Source organism: Colias philodice, chromosome 21 (genome assembly GCF_061535455.1).
Source record: "Colias philodice isolate Cphi_HAF_F1 chromosome 21, ilColPhil1 Martin Lab GWU primary, whole genome shotgun sequence".
In the NCBI taxonomy this organism is placed as follows: domain Eukaryota; kingdom Metazoa; phylum Arthropoda; class Insecta; order Lepidoptera; family Pieridae; genus Colias; species Colias philodice.
The window spans coordinates 971,712-988,740 of NC_143106.1; the positions used below are offsets into that span (position 1 = coordinate 971,712).

A 17,029-nucleotide genomic window follows, 5' to 3' on the forward strand; every position below is an offset into this window, starting at 1 on the left:
ATTTAATTTTATCCGATGTAAACTGTCCTAATTGTGGTCCTAATAAGTATGAAATTTTAATAATTTTTACGGATGAATGTTTCTATATTTTTACATAACCGTTGACAGGATCTGTAGGTATAAAATTTGCTAGAAGTAGATATTAATGCCTTAATTATCACAAAGGTTACTTTCTCAAATACTCAAGAATATTTACTTAGAAGCAAAATATTGCTTTCGCTTATAATACAAGACAAATAGCCATAGGCTGTTTTCCAATTACAGAGCATAATGCGACTCAGTGGCGCACAATGCCGAATTATGCTGATGCTTAATTGGAACGTGAAACGCACCAGCAGGTTGCGCTAAGTTCAGTGTTGAAAAAAAAAATATTCAATAATTCATAGAGTTAGCAATAACCTCATTAATGTGTAAATAAAGTGGTATACATAATAATTGGTTGAAAACTATTTACGGTTATTTTAAGTAATTTGGATTTTGATTATTTCATTAACATTTTTTTCAATGTTTGTACCTTCATCCATACTTATATTTATTTTTTTAACACAATTTGAATTAACTTTGATTACTTATTTCGAAAAAAACTACAATGAAACGAAAGCTTTAAATTTTTTTCCAACAATTAATAAATTACTAACGATAAATCGATTGCACGCATCAATTCACGCGCATTACTTACGCCGCATAATGCGCTCTAGTGCTGTAATTGGAAAACGGGGATAGATGTGCCTGAGGTGTACAGGGTATAAATAAAAAATCCAGTATAATTATATACATTTATTTGTCTTTATAAACATACATATAGACATTCACAGGATAGTAGTGAAAGTTTTTAATGTTTATATTTCGAACGATTGCGTTACATTAAATCAGAGATCATCTTATGTTGTCGCTTAAGAAATACGAAACAATGAAACAAGAATTCACAGAACAGACTAGTTCATCTAATTTTTCAAATCAGAAGCGTTACCGTGACGTCTTATAGCAGTATTGATTCCAGTGTGGAAAGGAGACAGAGCTATGTAGGTCGTCTAGCGCCATCACTTTCCCATGCTGCAATTAATACTGCTTTAAGACATCATGGTAGCCCCTCTACACTAAATTAAAAACGCTATCAATTACGCCATTGCACATATTAAAACTATTTTCCATTTTTAACATCGAACATTTATAGTGGCAACACTAAACTCTAAAGCATTTGTTATTTATTTAATTAAAATTAAAAATCAGCATCTAAACATAACTTTGTACAAAATAACCGTTCGCTTACACCCATCGATATAGTATAAGTAAAATCATTTAGGGCCAGTTTCACGGCTTAAAGGTGTTTTTCCACTAATAATGTGTGAGGATGTGTAACGAGGTGTGTTTGTAAATAACCAATCATATCGCTTCATTTAGTTTGAATTTTGAAGCGTTTAGCGTTTGAAGCGATACTATTGGTTATTTACAAACACAGTCCTCGCTACTCATCCTCGCACATTATTGGTGGAAAAGCACCCTAATTATTAAGTCGCTGATAGCCTATTTGAAACTTTTTGTCTTATACTTTCACATATTTTGACTGACAGATAAGCTTGAGAACACATACAGAAGTTCTAAAACTGGCCATAGAGCATGTTTAAAAAAAAACATTCGTAAAATAAATATTTACATTAGACAGTTACAGAATAAATCATAGCAAATTATACCTTAATGTATTGACATTAAGGTGCAGCAGTTACTTAATACTATATCAATGTTTACATCGTATACTTCAAGTTTCAATTGACATTGAATCTATCGAGTTCATAGAAACACTGCATCTTAAAAAAATCTACTAAAAATATATACACGGTGCAAATTTCTTGTTACACAGTACGCTTGAATATTTTCAAATTTTAAAACTCATAGTTCAACTACACTAAAACGCACTAATTCGTGAAAATAATTACATATAAATTCGTAACACTTTTCAAATGTGGCAAGTACCCAATTTGGTATTCTGTTTTTACATTTATTCATTTGCGACTACAACTTATAAATTAAAACTTACCAATTTTACGATTCTACAATTCCTTTTTGGCCTGTTGTAATCACATAGCATCAAATTCGTTTTTTAACCATTCAATTTTGGCAATAACATCTGTCAAAGAAACGTCATATCGTCCATAGATAATAAACAGAATATAAATCGAGTCATGAATCAATGCCTTCTTGAGAAAAAAAAATCAAAATGTCATTCGAATGTCAAAATATAGCGCCAAAACTGCTCAGATATACAAAAATACGTGTTACATGGTACTACTTAGTACTTACATCGAATGTCAGTCAACCCCGCGTCTTGTCCGTAACACTACGTCTGGACCCGGCTCCGTCCGTGCTTGGACTAAGGCCTCCATACTTTACTCTTATAATTGTATGAAACATATGTACCAGGGATATAGTTTTTGTCATAATATAAAAATAAAAAATATTTTAGATCTTGCCTGAAGATTCCATATCCATTTGGCGAGAGACGATAATATGTTTTATTAAAAAATAAATTTTAAAATACACTAATTTTTTATGTTTCGTACATTCTTGGTATATATGTTCCTACAATTCATAGAAACCATTCCTTCTTTATTTCATACATTAAAAAATATTTAATTTCCAAATCTCGCAAAAGATGAAAGCTTTTCATACATTTTATCTCTAACAAGTGTTTCGTCTCGTTCACTCTTAAGAAATCGTCGTAAGAAAGATTGTGATAAAACATTACATTTATTAATGTGTGAAGTTTATATGTAGAGTGAAATGATATAGATAGAATTGTATTCGTTAAAAGGACTTAAGCCAACATTTATGGTCATAGAGATACTATTTCTAATATACCATAGATCTTAATAGATATACCATAGACAAACAAAATGGACTGAGTGAAATAAAGATGTTAATACTCTTTTAAATGTATTGTAATGTCTCTTAAGTGTTGATGTGTCTCTCTTAAACATATTGTAATATTATTTTATGTACATAAATTATAGAGCTTGTACTCATCCGCACATCAAAAAGTGAGAAACATATACATACCTAAAATATATTTTTTGTATCTCTCACACATCTCAATTATAACAAAGAAAATGCTGAGTACATTCTATATGTCTATGATATCCAAAGACAAAATTTTGGTATCATAAAACCATGCATTAGCTATGCATGCTGTCTGGTTTAATCTATGGTCCTATAGACCGAACCATAGACAGTCTGTTATAATCATAATAGATTAAAATATAATCTTGTTTACACTAATATCGTAACAAAAACTTGTATTAATAGTCGATTGCCTCAACGACAACACCGGTGGTTTTAACGTATCACTATAGTGCAAAAATTGTCTATGATTCATCATACACAACTCTTAAATAAATGCGATTATAGTATTCTATAATCTACGGAAACTAGGTCGTCAACATCTATGGGGCATAGACAATCCGTTCTTTACTCTATGCTCGAGCATAGTACTGTCGGTCAATTTACATTATTTATCACAATACTCCAACAGGTAAATCATAAACACAGTTCACACAACTCTATAGTCTACCAACGACAACATAGAGCTGGGTGTAGACAAAGTCTACGCCAGACCTTTGGCTAATTCATCACTATCGACCGTAGGAAAACAATTATAAATTACTATACATTACATTAGTCGTCTACAGCGCATAGACAGCTCGGCGTGTATAGCCCATAGAGGGTAGAGTGGTGTGTCGGGGTTGTCTATGGCCAAAGACGCGCCGTGGTCCCGTACCACAAGGAACTATGGCCCATAGAGAGTAGAGCGGGTGTGTCAGTGTTGTCTATAGCCAAAGACGCGCCGTGATCCCGTACCACAAGGAACTATGGTCCATAGAGGGTAGTGTTGTGTTGTCTATGGTTATCTATGGCCATAGACACGCCGTGGTCCCGTACCGCAAGGAACTGAGTGCCCCGGGCTCACTTGAGGTCGTCCGTGTCGAACTTTTGCTCGGTCACAGAGACCGCGTCCGACGAGAGAGTCTCTTTCAGGTGCTCCACGCAATTCTTTGGGATCAGCGTACCTGCGGGGGAAATATAACATTTAATTACTAAAACGTGATCACGTATAGCCCTCAGAATTAACTGTCTGTATAAATAGTACAAACTTTAAAAAAAACTGTGCCATTTGCGTATTTTGACAATAATTGCTATGCGAAAGTGAATAAATGAGAATCTGTCTGTGTCGCTTTTAAACCTGAACCGTAGTCAGTGGCGTGCATTCCATAAAGACATAAAGACACTGCCTACCCTATCATTTACCAAACTCTGATCAATATTTAATATGCATAAATGAAATTCACAGCGTCATTAAATTTTATTAATTGCGCCATGTAGTTATGAAATAAAAATATATTTCAAATATATTTTAGATCCATCTATCGGTATTTTGGTAGCATTATTATCTAATTTCTATAACACCGCTCGGCTCAAGTCACTATTCATGCGCCGCCACAGGACTCAGTACGTCACGGGACGGCAAAGACACAAACTATTGATGTCTAAGTTTTTATATGTGTGCTCTGCGTGTCTACGCATATTTTATATGTGTGCGTGCCTATAAACACGGCACACTGATGTTATAAAACCACGCACACAAACACACAAGGTAGGCAGTGTCTTTTTACGAAGATATACGAATTAGGTACGAACCAAATTCGGAACTACATCGAAAGTCGAAACTGAAGTTGAATATGCGACCAATTTAAGAAGTGTGTTAATTTATACAAATTTGTAGCGGTAAAGACCATCTGCAAATAGTATCATTATTCGTTTGTTTTGTTTTGGAAATAAACGTTTACTTTGAGGTTAAATTTGTTTTTTGAGAAAATTAATAATGTTTACTACGACAATTTGCAAGTGAATTTACGCCCACGCCCACACCGCCAGCACGTGGCACGTGTCACGTGGCACGCACACACTCACCCACGATCTTAAGGCCGGCGTCCGTCTTAAGGCGCACCACTTGCATCTTGTTGTGGTGCGAGCGCGCCGCCAGCGCCGCCTCCACGCGCGCCCACACCGCCAGCACCGAGCCCGCCAGCACGTGGTACGTGCGCACGCGCAGACCCACCTGCAAACAGCGGTTATTCGGTTACAATTTGAAGTAAACACAAAACACCCTATTACTGACCACCTACAAACAGATTTTATACAGTTAAAATTTTAAATAAACACCCAAAACGAATGTTATCGCAATTTAATTCAGTTGTTAATGAGAAATTTACACACCAAAGCACAAAACACGTGCGAACGTTTATTACACTTTACGAATAGTTCGTATCGAAATCGTAGCGTATATTTTACATATTATTTATATAACATTTTGTTCGTGATTTAATACCCCCCTCCCCCTCCCTACACCACTACTACACCCTCCCTCCCCTTCCCTACATCACTACTACACCCCCCCCTCCCCCCGCTCACCTCGCAGTCCCCCGCGTTCCTACACACCGCCTTCCAGTACGCGTGCGAGCACACACGCAGCGAGGCCGCGTGCTGTGCGCGCCACGCACTCTCCGCCTCTTCGGCACTAACACGCTTGTATTTCTTCTGGATCTCGCCTAGTGTCTCCACTTTGAGCTGCAGACCTGTGTTCGGCCTGGAATTGGACAAAATACATTGTTATAGATTAGGTAAGTTAAATAAGTTTTCTGTCGATTTAGGAAATTTCGTCTGTCGATGGAAAACAAAATTTTTGCAAGTGTAATTCAGCGTGTTTAGTGTATAGTGCGACACATTGAACACTTTAAATAAAGTATTGTCATATTGTCGGGTAGTGTAGTTAATAATAATGTACACAACATTATAATTATGGATGACTGCGTATCACATAGCCCTTTGAGCGGCTGTACACGGGCGGCTCGAGCAGTTAACCGCTGAGCAACGTACACGGACGGCGCGAGCGGTCGGTCCTTGACTGATCGAGCTGTCGCTACCAACCGCGCAGTTGAAGCGGACGCGATTGCTCGAGCAGACCGTGTACGGCAGTGAATGAATGTCTGTAGTTCACCGCAGGGTCGCGGCTTCAAGCCGTCGGTGTCAACTGCTTGAAACGGTCCGTGTACGGCTGCCCTAAAGGTGAGATATGAAATATGAAATTTTGACATATTGTCGGGCAGTGTAGTTAAATATAAAGTACACAACAATATAATTATGGATGACTGCGTATCACATGGCCCTTTGTCGTGATGAAACACGTCACCTGTAGAGCTGGTAGGCGCGGTCGCGGTCGGGCAGCGCGCGGTCCCGTGCGGCGTGCGCGGCGCGGCACAGCACGGCCGTGTGCTTGCCGTTGCGCGGCGCCAGCGACAGGTAGAACCCCTCCGCGCCGCGGCACTGCTCGCTCAGCTCCACCGCGTCCTGCCACTCCATGCCGCGCTGCAAACGTACAAATACATAGATTAAACACCAAAAAAAAAATGATAAATACAAAACAATATTTAAAATTAGCTGTGGCCTGACGGCTCTCCTGTTGGTCTTAGCGTGATGATATATAGCCTATAGCCTTCCTCGATAAATGGACTATCTAACACCGAAAGAATTTTTCAAATCGGACCAGTAGTTCCCGAGATTATCGCGTTCAAACCAACAAACTCTTCAGCTTTATAATATTAAGCATAGAATAATAACAAAAAAAAAATGGATTATAAAATAACATTCTCGTGTCACAATGTTCGATCCCATACGTCTCCGAAAGCCTGGTCCAGGATTTTAGAGAAAATTTTATTTGCATATCGAAGAAAATAAAAAGTAAAGCAGAACGTAAGCTGTGGCAGCTCACCTCGCACAGCACGGTGTGCAGCTCGACGGGCGCGGTGCCGGTGGCGTGTCGCCGCAGGAAGCGCACACAGCGCACGCGCCGCACGCACTCGCCCGCACTGCCGAGATCGAGGATACCGAGGTCGAAGCGGCCGCTGCGTTTCGCTGAAAAATTCGATTAAAAAATATAATTATAATTTTTAGCAAAAAAATAACGTTTGCAAAAAAAAAATCTGAACCGCCTTCACATTTTCAAAACTATACAAAATTTAAATGGACAAACCGGAATGCACAAGATTCCAAACAAAGAAAGAATCATCAAAATCGGTTCGCGCAGTCAAAAATTCTGAGGTACTGAATAAACCCCAAAAAAAATAGTCGTATTAAGAAAATCCTTTAAGTAGATTGAAATTAAAAATAAACTGTACATATTTAAAAACAATAAAACCGTTGTCGTTTATTTAATTTAAGCTTAACTACGGTTCAAATCCGGCTCGAAGGACCGTGATCCTTCAAGCCGGATTTGAATAAACTAGCTACTACAATAAATGGAGAAACATTCTTAATTTATTTTCGATCAATACAATTTATTAGTTATATTATGACGAAACCAACCTTGCTCCATAACAGCAGCGAGGGTATCCGTGAAATACTTGAATAGCCTGTTCTGCAGATCCACCGGCATTCCCAATATCCTGTTTAGGAACTTTGACATGTTGTTGTAGTCCTAAAAGAGAAATAAACAATTTTAATACTTCAATTAAGCCATCTTTACTTAATTTTTAACTACTTTTGTGACGGAGTAAATATATTTTCCCACATATGATATAACAACATTTGTTGTACACGTACAATTAGCCAATTAATTTAACAACATCGCAAAGGATTTATTTTGCACATCTTCTCTTTTGTCAAAATTGTCGACCCAAGCAAGTCACTTTGCTTCTAGAAAAAGTCTAATCTATACAATATATGATAAAATCCTAGGAAATTCAGAACTGTACATTGAATATTTTTTTCAAAGAATAATTGGGGCGTGTTCTACAATTATAGATACCGAAGCCGAAAATATACATAGATTTTAGAATTTTCATCTGTTATATTTATTATCTGTTATATGAATTTTCATACAGACAGTATGTATGTGCGGGCTAAACTCAAAAAGTACTGCATGGATTTACTTCAAATTTGATAGAGGTAGCTTGAGACCTGAGGAAGAACATACGATAGGTTTTATCCCGGAAATCCCACGGGAACGGGAAGTATGCGGGTTCCCCCCTTCTTCCCCCCGATTTTCCCCATACCCACCTTATCCAAAGCCAGCACACCAGGCTGGTGTTCACTGTTGACTATGAGACCCACACCCACGAGCGCTGAAGCTAAATCCTGGAAGAAGTCCCCGCGGTAGTCGCTTGGCGGCGCCACTAGCGGTGTTTCGTACTTCATTATGGCCTTCATCACCGCTTCTAGGGCTGTTCGACCTGTGGCGAGTGAAAATAGTGTTTAAAATCTTGGATAGGTAACATTCAAGGAGCTAAATCACTCGTTGAGTAAAAAAGAGAAATATCCCATCGCGATGTGGTCACAACAAAAAGATTACAATGCGAAATTCGTGTTACGGCACTATTGAAAACGATCACGACGCCTTAATAGCATTAATTTTTTTACCATAACACGATGAACAGACTTTTGGTATACCTTAAACTTTACTCAATACCTATAGCACAGTTTCTGACAGGTGTGTTACCCTAAATGGAGGTTTTGTACTCTGATGTACGCATAAGTGCTTATGCGTGTATATTTGCGTACGTGGGCGTACATGTGCGTGCTTATTTTAAACGGCACTCACCATACTTATTATCAATATTGAACTGGCTCAGATCGCGCGTCTCCGTAGCCCTCCGGTCGCCATGCGTCAGGGCTCCGAGCGACTCGAGGCGCTTCGCCACGGTGGAGGCGAAGCGCCGCTCGCCGGCCAGGTCCGAGATCAGGAATATGTACTCCGGCGCGTTCACTTGGTTCGAGCGGTGCGTGCGACCTGCCGGGAAACATTATTATTATTATTAAAGAAATGCTTTATTATTATTATTATAAAAAACTGTACATTTGGCCTTAGCAGCTATTAATAAACCTATATACAAAATTGTAAAAATGTAATAAATAAAAAATTACAGACACGAAGGAACAAAATATTTGTGATCTTGTGATATTCCATTAAGTAGCTACAAGTGTAGGTATATATTTTTCTGTACGATGTATTTTGTCCTAGAAAGCCATTCATCTAAGCATCGCACATCCTTATTTTTTCACCATTCTACTAAACAGTAGTAACGTCGAGTTAGAACCGAAAAAAATATTTCAAGAAAAAGCACGGTAATTATTTCTCACCAAAGTAATATACTCACCAAACTGCTGTATCGCCCTGTCCGCTGACCACGGTAATTCTAACGTTATATGCACTCTTCGCCTTTGATTTCTCGCTCTGAAAACATACATTTATTATTACTATCCAGCAAACGTTCCCATTTTTATTACTTAAATAAAATTCAATCTTGTTATTCATTATTTCAATTGAGGATATCTGTTTCTTGTAAATAAAAAAGATAAAAATTTTAAGTTAAAATTGAACATATCACCCTTGTTGACCAATCTACACCCTTAAGCACATTCCCAGATCCAAATCTTACGACCTAAAAAAATCCTACCTTCTTAGTATTTTCTAGTTTGATTTTACGCGAGTATACATTTAGAAATTAAATATTTTAAATATCTCAATCCTACCTTCTATCACTCTGCAGCGAGATACCACTTGAAGCCGCTTCAGATATAATAGCCACATCCTTCTCTCCGTCCATGAAGCGTCGTTTCTCAGCTAGGTTCAATGTCTCCAACGGAATATCAGCCTCCGCTCGACTCTCGTAGACTATTTGACCGTCCTCCGTTTGTACTACGCGACCTTTTCTGCCTGTCATCTGCAGGGAATGTGCATGGTATGAGTCTGATTGCTTTAAATGTTGATTTACAATTACATTTTGTAGAGACCGCTTTGGTCTACGATAAAACGCTTTCTTATTGAGAATTGTACCGTATGGAAATCTATTTCGACAATAGTAAATAATCATTAATGTGTATTATTACGAAAGTTCTTTGGTCATCTTGATAGGATTGAAAATGTTGTGGATATTTTTTTAGAATAAAATAAATTGATATAAATCTACATGTTGTTTCAATCATTTTTTACACGATTTTAAACGCGACGCACATGTAATAAGTCGGTACAAACATACAAATTAGCAATAGATAATTTTTATTCGATATTATTTCACTATTTTGTTCGATGCGACGTTGCCAATATTACGTCTATATTCAATCACCAATATGCGACGTTGTCGATCCCTGTATTAACGAGTAATATCATCAATTTCCAAGAATTTATAGAAAATTATACTTTTATATTTTTCATGATATTGCTAAGATACACTAATGTTGGAATACTGAGTTGCCATGCATATTTATTTGATGCAAGAGTATTTTATTAGATAACTGATATTTTATTTTTAGTGGTATTTGTGAGTTTTTTGATCTGCTGATTGTTAGCGAGTGTGGAATGCGTCGAAGAATAGTGAAGAGATAATGAACGGTTGTGATGTGTATCGATGTATAATTAGTGAAATACATAATAGTGTATAGTAAGTGAAATTAATTCTTTTACTAGTGAAGACTAGTGAATTGTCGCTAATTGTCTATCGCTCATCACTAACTAACTCACCTCAGCGACGTTATCAGTCCCGCCGAGCTCGTCCACGAGCTGGTCGAGCGTGTTGGGCGGCAGGCGGCGGCCGAGCCGCTCGATGCTCGCCAGCAGCTGCTCCTTCATGCTGCACGCGCGCTCTATCGCCGAGCGCGGCGGGGCCTGCTTGCGAGTCGGCCCTGACACATCAATATTTATTAGTAACCAGCTTTATCCGCGCAGTCAAAGAAAACCCCACATACAAACAAACAAACAACAAACAAAAATACATTATTGTGCACCAGGACATAAATTACAAAAGCAAATATATAAAAAAAGAGACACAGTTGAGCACAACAGGCGGTCTTATCGCTAAGACAGCGATCTCTTCCAGACAACCTGGTGGTCAAGGAAAAACAGTGGAAGTAAAAGTTAATGGGCAAGAGGTGCGTTTATAGTTTAGATATACGCATAGTTCCCGTTCCCGTGGTATTTCCGGGATAAAACCTATCCTATGTCCTTCCTCAGGTCTCAAGCTATCTATGTTCCAAATTTGAAGTAAGTCCATGCAGTACTTTTTGAGATTAGCCCGGACATACATACAGATAAACAGACAGAGAAGAATTCTAAAAACTGTATTTTTTGCTTCGGTATCTATTATAGATAACACCCAAGTATTATTTAAAAAATATTCAATGTACAGCGTGGAAAAGATAAATTTTCATAGTAAAAACTCAATCTCATATTTACATATTTTTAATAAAAATACACAAAAAAAAACATCTCATCTCACTGCACTGGCAGTTAAATCGCTTGGCAGCAATTTCTTCCAGACCCAAAACTTTACACTGAATCCTTAAAATTATTGAAATACTGCATAAACATATAAATAAAGTCAATACATAAATCAATTAAACTGATTAACCAAGTAACTACTCAACGAAAACATGATATACTCATTTTGTCAATCTGATCATCACGAAAACGAACTTGCGTCGATGGATGTTACTAAAAAGGCTAATCTCTAAAAAAACTAAATAAAACAATTGAAATGACGCTTTTAACAAAATCTTATTGCGTTATGCGTATATAAATAATTGAGTTTGAAAATTTCATTTTATAAACAACTCCATAAAAACGCCAACACAACGACGCTACGGAGAAATCAATTACTCCCTCTTCGGCTTATTTTTGTATTTTTAACGATATCACTAATGAACTGATCATTAAAATGAAAAATAATCTATTGAGGGCGCATGTAGGTTGTTTTGTAAACATCTCGGGGTCGAGCGGAGGCGTAATCCTTCCTATTGTACAGGTAGCGCCAACGGGAAAATAAACAATTTGTGCTTATTTGAGACCGTAATAAATGTCTTGTTTACTGAACGAACACAAAAAGAAAAGAAGGTATATTTAGTCTGGTACTTATAAGATGCGGTTAATTGTATAATTGAGAGGCTCCGAAACTACTGGACCTTCACGCTTTGCGTCGTCATTCTTAGTGCGAACCGCCAAGGAGTGGAACTCCCTGCCAGCGTCTGTCTTTGCCGAGAACTACAATATGGGTTCCTTCAAGAGGCGAATAAATAGGCATTTTCTAGGTAGACATGATTTACCACCATAGATCGCATCACCGCTTTCCATCAGGTGGGACTGTGGCCAAATGTCTACCTATCCTAATTAAAAAAAAAAAAAACTCGAAAAATCTTTCACCGTTAGAAAGCTAATTCATCCCGAGGTAACATAGGCTATAATTATATATTTATAATTAATAGCATATCTACCTAAGCGGAGCCGGGTTACATAGCTAGAATTTAATTAAATAAAACAAACAAATCTATTTCGTATTCAAACATTGTTCCAACAATTTTCAGTACATATCTTCCTACCACTAACATTTCTCCACACAAACAGATATTCATAATCAAAACCAAACTAAAATCTCATAAAGCCTATAATTAATATATATTGAATTCGCATCAATTCGGCGTCCAGTGAAAACGAATTAATGCACTGTCCGCTATCGGAGCGGACAGGTGAGATCCCGGGCGAGCTGCATCGATCCAGCGGTAGGGTTGCCACACGCTTGTTTAATGTTATGTAACCACCACTTTAGGGTCACTATACAGGGTGACTGGAAATTCGACATGATTCTTCAAAGGGGGTATACTAGAGGTCATTTGCAACAAATTAAGTCCAGTTAACCAGGGGTCAAAAATGGATGGTTATTGAGCTATGACGGTTTTTTTGATTTTTTCACTTCAAAAAGTTGAAGTTTCACTTCTCACACGTATGCTCGGCACACAATATGCTCTTTTATTTAATCTTAATTTCATTGTAAATTAAAGTAACCAATTGGTATTTTGGCCATTTTAAGTTTCAAAGTTATATTTGTTATCTTACATTATTCTATGTAGGAGAGGTTAGTTTTATAAAACATCATCGTTTGTATTTAAATTATACGTCGTTTGTATTATTTCTTTGACACGTATATTCTAAATGTACGAACACATCATTACCATGTCATATTACCGCTAGTAATCCTCAATTCGCAACACAATACATAACCAAACAAAGGACACAAATCAAAGCGAGCATCCCCATAGCAACACGGTGGCAGCCCTAGCAACCCTGCACGTGGCACAATTTGCCTCCCGGTACATCCTTATTGATTCGTGCAGCCGCTATACAGATTCTAGGTATTCGTTCTCGAAATACTTGTTAATATAGAGGGAAAATTGAATTTCCCTTTGAAGCGTTCACAAAGGATTTCTGCGAATATCGTATTTCACTGAACCATTCTATATTTGCATGTTCTTTATTAGCTTATACAGGTAGTAGAAATGTAATGTAATAAAAATGTATTTGCCCAGAAATATGATTTACAATTAAAGTACGACTGTGAATCCCAAACTAAGCGAAAAACTTGTATCTTGGAACCTTGAGTTCGATTTGTTAGTCTTATATACATATATTTGAACAGTAAGAGATACAAATGAAAGTCAATACAATAATAATCACTAAGATTTAAAAGATAAAAAAAGCTTATTAAAAAACACTTCGAATGAATATATTATTTCGCATTAAAGTTACAATGTAGAAAATTTTAAGCGCTTATAAAGCGGTTGTTTTGTCAACACAGCCGAGACACCTGTTGCTAGCTACTGTGTAAGTAGCGAACGAGGGGCGGGAGATCATTATTATTCGTCTCGCCACTTTGTTGTATGATACGAGATTATATTGAAGAGCGTGTAGATAAAGTGGGGTAATCGTTTTATTATTTATATAGAAAATATCTGTTGTTATTATGTTATACTTTAGTGTCTGCGTAAAATCAAACAATTATAATTATTTGAATGAATGTGTACGAGTATGTAGCGCCGTGCATATGTAGTAGCGGTATGTGGTGGTGTGCGGTAGCGTATGATCGCGTGTTATTACGTGTGATGACGTGTGATGACGTGTGATGACGTGTGATGGCGTGTGATGGCGTGTGATGGTGTGTGATGGTGTGTGATGGCGTGTGATGGCGTGTGAGGGCGTGTGATGGCGTGTGGTAGCGTGTGATGGCGTGTGATGGCGTGTGATGGCGTTTCATGTTAGTCTTCAATGTTTTGTGATTGTGTGTGATGACTGATGACCATCAACGTACACAATTGATTGCTACATGACAATGCGGTAATGTAGTAGTTTTACTATGTGACGAAGCGACTTGTAAGTGTGCAGTCAGATCGTATGTGATACTATGAAGTTTCTACGTCATAATGTGCATGTAACAGTGTATGTTTGTGTGTCATCTCACCTAGATACAGTCCATTAGTTCCCACGGGTGTGCCCGTAAGCGATCGGCCCGTGGGCGTGGTCACTGTGACCGTGGGCGTGGCCGGCACATTACTATTTTTCTTTTCGAACATCGTCTCGATCTTATCTTGTGTGGTCGCCGCTTTCTTCTTGGCCACCTTCTTCTTTTTCGCCTGCTTCTTCTTGCGGTTTACCCACGGTTCTGTGAATGGAGGGTAAAATTAATATATCAGCCATTAAGTGTCAGAAGTAGAGGGTAACATAGAAAATTACAATTTGCCTAAAAATTTATATTTAAGAGATCGCTAGAGCATGAAAGAAAAATATTAAGAACGAGGTAAAAATGAAATATCCTTATAAATAAACAGTTTTTATAGAAAAAAAAACAGTTTAAATCAAATCTTCAAAAAAAAATTATGAAACCGACCGAAAACTACTTTTCAACAGCATATTAACATTTAATATACCAAGAAAAGGTATTCCCAACTAAATATAAACCGCATATCACATTTCAAAAGAAACCAATCTGTCCTACAAATTATTATATCATGGAACGAGACCTCGATTTAATATCATAGTTACAGACATTGAATTCACAAGCTCCAGCCCGTATCGATCTGATATCGGCCCCCGGACGGCCCCTACGCACCACCCACGGCCCGGGGCTTATTTAGCGAGCATTTCATAAATATATCAACATATTAATATTATTGATGTCCGTCTTGTCCGTCTGTTCGTTAAGCTTTTAATTCAATTCAAGTCTGTCTGTCAAGCTTTCGCGGTTAAAACAAACGAACGTTTTGCATAAAATGTTTAAAGAAAGTAGGTGAAAATCACAGAATAGACAATTTTTTTGTTAAAAATCAACCTTAAGATTTGAATAAGGGAAAGTTTTTGCTGAAATTTTGTGAGCTAGTAAAACCGCGGGATACAGGTAGTCAGTGATATTTTCAATTTGTTATGCGAAATAAGATTTCCATTGAAAGAGGATATTATGTTACGGGCATGATTACATTTCAGCATTGGATGAAATTCATGTATGCTTCTTTGGTACATGCAATAACTGACATGGTCAGCTATTTTCAGCATAATATAAGTTCACATTATAACATTTTTTTAATTAATTAAATATGAAGTAATTAAGAACTGTTTACTGAAAATGTCCGTAAATTGTAATAATTGGTGGCTCTTTTCCGTATCTGGTGACGATAATAATGGTTTAACTATCGGTTTCAGTGTTATTAATGGTCGTTACCTGTTATGTCGTCGTTAGTTTTTCTGTAAATAATTGTGATAGATGTGGGGAAGTGTCACTTTTGATATTAATCTTGCATTGGTGATAGTTTGAGTGTTGTCGGTTGTGTTGGTGATTTCAGCTAGTTTTAATGTAATATGTACAAAAGGCTAGTGTTGGTGTCACTGCTAGTATTATTTGTGATCACTGTTAGTGTTGTAAGTGTCATAACTTGTGTTTTATAGTCAGTGCTGTAGTGTCAGTACTAGTGTTGTTAGTGTCAATGCAAGTGATGATGGTGTCAGTAACAATTTTATTAGTTGTAGTTTCGTTGGTGTCTGCCACTAGTACTGTGGTGTCTATGATTGTACTTTGATGTCACTGTATCGGCTTCAGTGTAAGTGTTGTCAGTGCTATTGTTGTTAGTGCTAGTGACGTTACTATCGTGTTAACATTTCTCTCACCGTCATCACAATCACTGCCACTGCGGAAGGGATTCGAGTCGCTCATATCAGAGTCACTCCGTCTCTCCTCCTCCGAGTCGATCTCCGCGTCGAGCTCATCGTCGGAGCCGCGCACGAACTCGTCGCTCGACGAGCCGCCGCGTAAACGCTTCGCTGCTATGTTGGCTTGTTGCCGTGATGTTACTGCACATACAATTTTTAATAATAAAGATATAATATATTATGTTGCGTGATTAATAACTCAGGCCCCGGAACCACAGACACAATAGAAAATCTATTGTGTCGTGGACCGATCGGGCCGCTTGGGGCTTGAAGTGATGTTAGTATAAGTAAGGACTGTATTCATGCCTAAACATCATAACCGATTCCAAATGACATGAAGATAGTCAATCAAATTTTAAGAGTAACATGTCTAGTATTTAAAAATAATAAAGGTTAACTGACACAACATTGTAACGTCGTTAGTTGTTTAAATCAGAAATTGTTTATTATGTTTAGAATGGTTTATTAGTTAAATCAAATCCTAAAGTTACTCGTATCGGTCATTATTATAAATATGTAATCGTAAATGAAAAAAAGGTAAGCAAATGTGCAATATTAACAAAACGAAATAACATATAAACAAAAATTATGCCGTCTTTACTAGGTTACGTTGTTGAATTTTATTGAACTGTCAAATGTTGCCTATTAAAAATTACTACTATAAATACATCAAACACATACACACATAATACATCCAAACACTCACATTTCCTCTTAGAAGTGTTCGCATCATCATCCGTGCCGTTCTTTCCATTCACTATCGGCGGTAATATGGACAACGGTTTGCTCTTCGGCTCCAAACCGAGCAGCCGATTGATTCGCTCCCTGTCCGGCGCTGGGAAGTGCTTCTCTACTAGCGTTTGGAACACGCCCCTGGTGGAAGATAGCAAATAATTGTAATAATAATAAACTAAACTCATGAATTGTAGTCACCGACTATGGAAAAGTGTACAGTTTGAA

General features: G+C 37.5%; 1 protein-coding gene across 1 annotated transcript; it reads right to left on the minus strand.

The window, feature by feature from the left end:
* Window positions 1–762: 762 nt before the first annotated feature.
* On the minus strand, window positions 763–16,478 carry LOC149478629 (protein strawberry notch-like). Its single transcript, XM_089709075.1, has 14 exons — window positions 16,472–16,478; window positions 16,028–16,210; window positions 14,331–14,531; window positions 10,568–10,728; window positions 9,580–9,770; window positions 9,204–9,280; window positions 8,648–8,836; window positions 8,107–8,279; window positions 7,414–7,525; window positions 6,821–6,963; window positions 6,242–6,417; window positions 5,464–5,638; window positions 4,963–5,110; window positions 763–4,061 (listed from the first exon to the last, which is right to left on the minus strand). The coding sequence occupies exons 1-14, from the start codon at window positions 16,476–16,478 to the stop codon at window positions 3,958–3,960; spliced, it is 2,040 nt and encodes a 679-aa protein (XP_089565201.1). The 3' UTR covers window positions 763–3,957.
* Between the last annotated feature and the right edge of the window lie 551 nt (window positions 16,479–17,029).

What these genes read in the sequence shown, in the direction of transcription:
- LOC149478629 (XM_089709075.1), bottom strand. An exon ending in TGGCAGTGATTGTGATGACG is followed by an intron (nt 14,532 to 16,027) that starts GTGAGAGAAATG and finishes CTCCATTCACAG; the next exon opens with AACCGTGGGTAAACCGCAAG. An exon ending in GTGTGCTGGCTTTGGATAAG is followed by an intron (nt 7,526 to 8,106) that starts GTGGGTATGGGG and finishes TTTCTCTTTTAG; the next exon opens with GACTACAACAACATGTCAAA.